Here is an 8,150-nt window from a genome sequence, read left to right on the forward strand (position 1 = left end):
GAACTTTGCTTACCGTGCTTATTTAACGTTAGCAATTGTTCTTCATATTGCGTCTGGCTATAGTGAAAATTTTGCTTCAAGAAATAAAAGAACCATGCAATCACATATTGAACAAAGACATATGGCATCAACGGAAATTACAAAATTAAGAGAAAGTCTTCATAATTAATACAAGAAAAACGAGGGTAAAAAAAAATTGAAAAATGGGCGTCCAAAGAAAAATAAAGGAAGTGAATTCTTCGAAGTTTTGTAAATTATTTTAGATGTTCAAAAAACCATCTTAGAGTAAATTGAGCGTTAAGGGTATTCAAAAACAAAACTTGGGTGTATACAGAATCATTAAAAAAAACAAATTGAGCTCAATACTTTTCTAAACGACCCCATAAAGATAAAGATCCAATGGCCGGCGTCGAATCTTGAGGCCTTCCCTGCCCATTGTGATACGTCGTGGTCTGTGGGGGTGGGTTCTGCATTCCAATAAAAGACAAGACAAATAAAGCAAGAAATACCCCAAAAGTGGGGAGTGGGCAAGGAACATAAGAGAAAAAGTTGTATATTTAGAAAATAAATGATGTTCCTAATCTTAATATTTTAACATATATTAGGTGAAATGAATATGTTTGTTGAAACATATATTATATTCATGGTTGTTTACCTGAAAAATACGGCAATATAAAACCTGAATTTTCCCAAACAAAATCAAAACAACCAGGAACCAGCAACTGCACACCCAAAATTTGAAGGTAAAAAAGGTGGAAATAAACACCATTAATTTCAATTTATTTTTATTTCCTTCTGTTTTTTCACCATTGATCAATCAATTGTGCACCGCTGAATTGTAGGGTGGTTCATTTCGTTTGGCTGCCGGCTTGCTGGCTATGAACCTCTAGTGGGGTTTTCTGGTTGGGAAATTCAGAGCTCGATCTGCTGCAATTTCGTGGCTGTTCTTCTCTGAATTTCTTTACTACCATCTCTAATCCCCTTAATGGAGGTAAACCCATCAATTTATTTTGGAATTTGATTGAAGTTTTAATCTTTTTTGTTCTTAGGATTGAAATTTTGATGTTTTGTTCAATTATGTTGTTGCTTTGATTTGGTTATTCAGAGTATTATTTTATCTGGGTTTCATATAATCTAATATGTATGTGTATTTGAACGAAATTATGGATGGAATCATGGAATGGATGGATTATTGATGATATGTGTGTGTGTCTGTTAAACAAAATGTTATCCTGTTTGAAGAAGTTTTTTTATTTTTTATTTTTTTTTTATATATATGAAGCTATGCTTTTGTATTCGAGCGATGTTCTAATCTTTTTTTTTTTTATATATGAAGCTATGCTTTTGTATTTGAGCGATGTTCTAATCTAATAAAAACTACGGGGAGGGGAATTTGAACTTGGGTGCAGGGGATTTGATTATTAAGTTTATTGTTTCCTCTTGGTTTCATATATGTGCGTATGTATTTGTATATTCGAATAAGCAAATAGATGGAATGGATGGATGAATGATGATATGTGTGTATGTTAAAACAAAATGTCATCCTGTGTAAAGGAGTTTTTACGTGAACTATTTTGTTTTTGTATTCAAGCGATATCTAAACCACAGGGAGGGAGATTTGAGCTTGTGTAAAGGGGATTATGAACAATGATTTTCCCAAATTTATTCATGGTTTGATATGAAATTAGCTATAGGTAGTTTCTCTGCTGGTGGGCAGAAAGGTAAATGGATGTTTTATTATAGTTGTGGAGGCTACTTCTGCCAAACTACCATGGGGATATATGTTAGATACTGTTGAATTTTGAAATATCTAGAGGCAAGTTGTAAGGTTTCTCTTCTCTTATGGAAAAATATCGGCACAGTACATCCCAGAGCGTTTGTTAATCTCTGATACAACTATGAAAGATATAGTTTTTCGCTTTGAGTTCTGCATGCTAAACATTTCGAGATCCTTTAAAATATATATAAAATTTTACCTAAGTCAGTCAACTTCTTTAAGCAAGAAGAGATTTTCTATATCCAAATTTCCAAACAGAATAATGGAGTGGTCTTGATTTTTAGTGTTGATGATACAGCGTGTGAATTTATCCATCACAGGTTTTCGATTTTATGAATGTCTAGTTTTCACAAATAGAAAAAGGGAACTAGAGGAAGGTCGGAATGGTTACAGTAGTAAACTAAGAAACAATTTTCCCAAAAATTAACAGTGGATGGGGTCCCAGATAAAGCTAAATAGGATAAGACCTAAGATATTCGTATCGCCAGCATCAGTTGATAGTTTGAGGTTCCCTGAGCTGGTTTTTTGTAATTTTGGCTACTCATGAGAATTTTTTAACTTAGCCTGCAGCTGCAAATGTGTTACTTGTTTTACTTCAAAAATATTTAGGACTGAGATCGGTTAACTCTTTGAGAATAGATGCTCATTCCGTTTGGGATTTAATTATGCGACTTTTCACAAACCATGTACTCTACTGATTATTTTTGAAATTGGTTTTGTGTGTTAAAGATTCCAGATAAAATGGAGGCAGAGGCTGAAAGTCATATGATATCAGCTGCTGCATTTGTGGAAGGGGGAATACAAGAGGCTTATGGCGAGGCCTGCAGCATATGCCTTGAGGAGTTTTGTGATGGTGATCCTTCAGTGGTAATATATCAAGAAGTGTATCCTTCTTTTTGTTTTCTCCTTGCACATGAGAATCTTATGTCTTCATGCGTTGATCTTATATAGATGTACCGTTCATTCCATTCTGTGTCTCGCTTTGCAGGTTACTTGTTGCAAGCATGAGTTTCACCTCCACTGCATCCTTGAGTGGTACAAAGCATATTAGTTTCAATTAGGGCTCTTATTAAAATCAATTATCGTACTTTTTATTAATTAATTTGTATTGATCTTTCATTTACACTTATTTTAACTTTTCAGCGAGTCTAGTTTTGACCTCCATGTGAGGCCAGTTTTTTGCACCAAGCAGTACAAATTTTTTTAGGGCACTGCACCACCATGGGCAGCATTCATGGACACCACCATCTTTACTTAGCGATTAAGATTAGGAATATGGAAGGAGCAAGAGATGCGACACTGGGAATAATGGGGGTGGAAGGGTTGATTAATACTCTTTAAATTGTGGTTGGGGTGAAGATATATGAATTGGCTGTGGCGATAGCGCCGTTCTTTATTATATGGGTTTCGGTGACTTGGCTGATATGTTTTCCTTCAATGCATGGTTCCATTTCCCAGCAAATGTAAATTTAAAGTTTAAAATATGACTTCATGATGATGTTAATATTTTGGATTTTGTCTGCTAATGAGATATCCACTTAGTTTCTTACTTTGGTTTAAGACAATGTTTGGGTTTCAAGTTTTATCTTGCACGAAGATTCTCCATGCACATACAGACACGTTTACAAGCATACTTAGATCATCAATAACTATTGATTGGGAATGGATTACCAGCATAATGTTGTTGGGGGAAGGTAGAAACTCTCAGAATCTAACAATATTATACATTCATATAGGTGCCAGCGAAGCTCTCAATGTCCCATGTGTTGGCAACCCATTAGCTTGAAGGATCCTTGCAGGTTCGTTTTTTGTCATTTTTTATTTTGACATGTTATATTTATTGACCTGGAGTTAACTGAAATGCATACGAATATTGGCAGCCAAGAATTACTGGAGGGAGTAGAAAGGGAGAGAAGATTTAGGGAGACAGCAAGAAATGCACCCATATTTCATCATCCCACCCTTGGCGATTTTCAATTTCAGCATGTCCGTCATCTTCTTTCTTTGGTTTTTGTTGTTGGAATAACATTTGATACGTAGGATTGACTTGGCTTGGACTAATTATAGGGATTGGATTGGATTGGTTTGGCTTGCCTTGGGTTGGGTTGGTTCTGTTTAGGCCCCTCATGTTAAATGATCTAAAATAAACCCACATAGAGGAGGTATAATCCCAACTTATCCAGTTCTTAATTAACCCAATGTTTGGCCCAAGTTAGAATTTGTGTTAAATAGCCCAATCCAGTCCTAGTCTGGTCAATCAAACGCCCCCTAAAAGTATAAACTTTAAGATTGTTTCATCATGGTTTTTAATGTGTTGATGCAATTTATTGACAAAAAAATGTGTTTATGCAATGGAATGCAGTTACCTGTGGGTACTACCAATGCTGAACTTGAAGAGCGCATAATTCAGCACTTGGCTGCTGCTGCTTCTATGGGAAGGGCCCACCACCATGGTAGAAGGGAAGGCCATAGGAGCCGATCATCTGCTCGTGGTCATCCACACATCTCAGTACCTTCTACTCATTCTAGGTCATCTCCTCTTGGTCCTGTTCATGCCCCCGGAGGAGACAGTGAACCAGCTGAAATAACTGTAGCAAGTCCATCTACCCCACTTACATCAGATGGAGACGAAACATCACGAATGAGCACAACATATCCTTCTGTTCAGACAGATGGAATTTCTTCCTTGCCATCTGGGTCTTCAAGCATGCATAGAAATCGTCAAGGAAATTCCTCTAGCAATTTGTAATAATCATTTTCTTATGTTGCATTTATGTTATTGTCTAGATCAGTATCTGTATGCACTTCTATGCAAGGCATTTGTATGACCATTTAGTATCTTTTTGTAGGAGCTCTACTAGCCATGCCTCCTCGTTGAATCAGGACAGAGCAGGACCATCAGAACTTCACTCTCTTTCAGAGTCTCTGAAATCTAAGTTTAATTCTATGTCAATGAGGTATGATATAAAGTAACCACCCTTCCATTTTGGACATCACCTTAGTAGTTTAATGCTTTTGTGTGTATACAGTCGGTTTGCTCTTTTACCATCCTCATTTGTTTTTGTACGAGTACCTAGGTACAAGGAATCGTTTTCGAGGAGTACACGAGGATTGAAGGAGAGGCTGTTCTCTCGTAGCACTTCTATGTCGGAACTCAGTTCTGAAGTCCGTAGAGAGGTTAATGCTGGAATTGCCACCGTATCTCGAATGATGGAGCGCCTTGAGACAAGAGATAATAGTACGGACAACCAGTCTTCTGGAGTGAATCAGACTGCAGATGATTCTGCTGCAGAGCAGAACAACCAGAACCGTGCAGGGATTCGTGGAGAAAACCCTTTGAGTGACAACAATATGCCTGGTACTACATGTGCCACAGGTTCTGCTTCACATTGATCTGCTATTCATTGTTTAAGCAATGCATCTATCCTCAGCATTTCATAATTAAGGTGAGTAATAATGTTGGTTTGAGTTTTATTATTCTGGTATCGAAGTTTCATCACCAATGCCACCTTATTTACGACTTGTTTCCATCACTATTGGTACTTATTAGGCACACTGTATGTAGTGAGAATGTACAATTTTGATTTGAATTCTGTGCTTGCATGCAATATTTGTTTGTGTGTGCAGTGCCGCAAGCCCATCACCTGACCAGTGTAAAAGGGATTTTGTAACCCAAAATCAATTTCACCAAAAGCTCTTTCAGTCCTTTTAGAAGCACTTCCAAACAAGTCCTTACTCTTAATCACGTGTTCATGCCTGATTTAACTGTATGCCGTCTAGCTGGCTGCTTTATCAATTAGGTTGACAGTTATTTCCGCTGCCATTTGTTCAACCATGTTTTTTTTTTCTTTTTCGCGTGAGTGAGAAATGAAGAAATCTGTGATCAAATGAAAGACCTTAATTCAACTAATTCGTTTGAAGTTTTACAAAGTTACAAATCTGCTTGCTTAATGTATATATGTACACCTATCATATTGATCCAAGTTATCTGAGTTTAGTATGGCATTAAGGTTGTTACCCTTTTCTCCAGACATGGGATGCTGAGGATGAGATGCTTTGCACATCAGGCTGGAGTTAAGGAATTTGGGTATTTGGAAACTAACTCGATTGCGGTCTGAATTCGAATAAAGAAGAGAAGGTCTCGACAGAAGAGCATCGATCTGGACAGATATATTATAAACGGGTATTATCTGTGTATATATTTTTATATAATACCCAACATATAGTGCTTTAATTATGTCTGGATGGTCTATATTGGCACTGAATTAGTTTGGATGCTAAGGAGAAATGTTATGGAAGCCTTTCCGATATGCTGTGTTACACATTATTCGTTTGAATTGAGCACTGAAATTTTCGTTAACACCTTTATGAGGACCGGTTCTTTTTTCTTTAGACATTTTAGGATGGAAATTAGTGGAAAGTAAAGTCTACCCACCCTTTAGTTAAGGTGCCAAAATGCTTTCTAGGTTGTTCTTTCGAATTGTGATTTGTCTTTCCTTCTGTTATTTTGTCTAATACAGGAACAACTTGAGGAGCGGGATGTCGTTTTGAGGGATGTGAGATAGCTAGCTGGATTTCTGGCTTTGCATGCTGATGGACTTGCCATCTCACATCCCACAAAACCGGATCTGCTCCTCAAGAGGTTTGTTATAATAGAAATGTATATGTATATATTTAAATTTCACCATTACCATTTTCTTACTAACGTCTCATGTTTGACCCCTTCACGTATTGGTCTTAAGAAGGTGGTCTGAGCTACAACATAGCCCATATTTAAATAATGCTTCTATTCTTCTTTCTTTCTTTCATTTAGTCTCGTTGCAAAATCGTCACTTAACTTCTTGAAACTCGCATTCCATTTCACTTCGTGAAAGGAGTTTAAACTCGCATTCTGTCTCACTTTTCCATGTATAAAATGTCTGTCCAGATGGATGCTCTTCCGTCGGCGTGTTGTGTCTGTCCAGATGGATGCTCTTCTGTCTCACTTTTGTGTATTTTTTTTTTTCTTATAGTTTTAGTTGGCTAGACATGTTGCACGTTGTTATTGAATATGTGGGTTCCATCAGCATGAGTGAGGTGGGGGAGGGTTGCGGGTGCGAAATTGTTGACGGTCTCCCTGCATGTAACCCGACCGTATGAATCTTAGACGAGTGGACGAAAACAAGGCAAAGTGAGACGGATTGTGAGTTTCAGGAGGTTAAGTGACGATTTTTTATGTTTATGAGGCTATACGGAGACTTGAGATTAGTCTCAGGAGGCAAATTGTTGATGTCTACATTTGGATCAACTATCTGAGTGTCAAATCTCTAATCTTCATTGTCACTCGTGCTCTAGCATCGCCACTCATAGCGTTTGATGTTTAAGTTTTCAGAGAATGTTTTCGGGATTTAAGTGTTTTTCTTTTTAAACAACGATATATTTACGCTAATTATAATTTAGTCTAAGTAGTCATACTTTTTACGGATAGTCATCTCCTTTTGTAAATGATGGTTTAGAGGAGACATTTGGCTCTCTTCAAGGTGGAATTTGGTGTAACAAATAACTAAAAATGTGTAAAAATTAGAAAATGGGTACAAGGAGCTATAAATAGAAATTACATCATGAGTTAAAATGCTAGGGAGACTACAGTTTTGTACTACATTGATGTATCATCACATGTGACAAATGATTTATACATGTGATGGTGCACTAATACGGTATAATTACGTGGTCTTCCTAACATCACCCTTTATTTTAAACCAATTTTGTAAGCAAGAAATGCATTTTCATTTTGCATTAAAAACGCAAACAATATGATCTAACAAAAAACACAAAACAAAAACATAATAAATACACCTTATTTGATACATTTTTGAAATAATTATTGGTCTACATGTTCGCCACAAATATTGTTTAGCATTAAAGACATAATGGTCATGAAAACTTTTTAATAGAAGTAATATTTCTACTCTAAACTGCATTAAGCGAATGAATAGAGTTTGGATTCAAGATACAGTTGAACAAAGAGATATATCTTATCCATCAATTTTCTTCAATAGTACGAACTATTGAGTAGTAAATGAACAATCATGATTGAATTGAGAAATTACTATTTTTACTTATTTGTTAATCTAATGAATGTAACGCTGAATTACCGAATAGTCTGGACTATTAAATACTTATCTTTTATCCACCAGAGAAATCCTACGCTTGCAAGTTTAGACGAAAACTTATTCCCAAAGTAAAGAGGGGTGTATAACATGCAAACTCCACTTCAATCTTCTTTTTCCTAAATCATTAGGCCCCTAAAATTAAAAAGAACTAAAAGAAAAAAGACTTTATCTCCAAGTTAGGGGGACACTCAACCTCAAAGTTATAGTATATGAATTAAGTG

The 8,150-nt window shown here is 36.3% G+C and overlaps 1 protein-coding gene across 2 annotated transcripts; it reads left to right on the top strand.

Moving 5' to 3' along the window:
• The first annotated feature begins 532 nt into the window (after window positions 1–532).
• On the top strand, window positions 533–6,711 carry LOC137745132 (E3 ubiquitin-protein ligase RHF2A-like). 2 transcript variants are annotated; one of them, XM_068485021.1, is made up of 10 exons: window positions 533–752; window positions 843–991; window positions 2,507–2,644; window positions 2,766–2,812; window positions 3,514–3,576; window positions 3,658–3,763; window positions 4,140–4,522; window positions 4,627–4,734; window positions 4,855–5,223; window positions 5,808–6,711. In XM_068485021.1, exons 2-9 carry the CDS (start codon window positions 986–988, stop codon window positions 5,168–5,170), a joined length of 1,167 nt encoding a protein of 388 aa, XP_068341122.1. In that variant the 5' UTR covers window positions 533–752; window positions 843–985; the 3' UTR covers window positions 5,171–5,223; window positions 5,808–6,711. The 2 variants fall into 2 exon arrangements, with proteins under 2 accessions (XP_068341122.1, XP_068341121.1); XM_068485020.1 differs by having other exon boundaries at window positions 533–743.
• The last annotated feature ends 1,439 nt before the right edge of the window (window positions 6,712–8,150 follow it).

This window comes from Pyrus communis, chromosome 9 (genome assembly GCF_963583255.1).
Source record: "Pyrus communis chromosome 9, drPyrComm1.1, whole genome shotgun sequence".
Taxonomy (NCBI): domain Eukaryota; kingdom Viridiplantae; phylum Streptophyta; class Magnoliopsida; order Rosales; family Rosaceae; genus Pyrus; species Pyrus communis.

Bases quoted from the DNA above. Each gene is read 5' to 3' on its own strand.
- LOC137745132 (XM_068485021.1), top strand. The intron at 2,645-2,765 runs GTAATATATCAA...CTCGCTTTGCAG, and splicing joins GTGATGGTGATCCTTCAGTG to GTTACTTGTTGCAAGCATGA. The intron at 4,523-4,626 runs GTAATAATCATT...ATCTTTTTGTAG, and splicing joins GGAAATTCCTCTAGCAATTT to GAGCTCTACTAGCCATGCCT.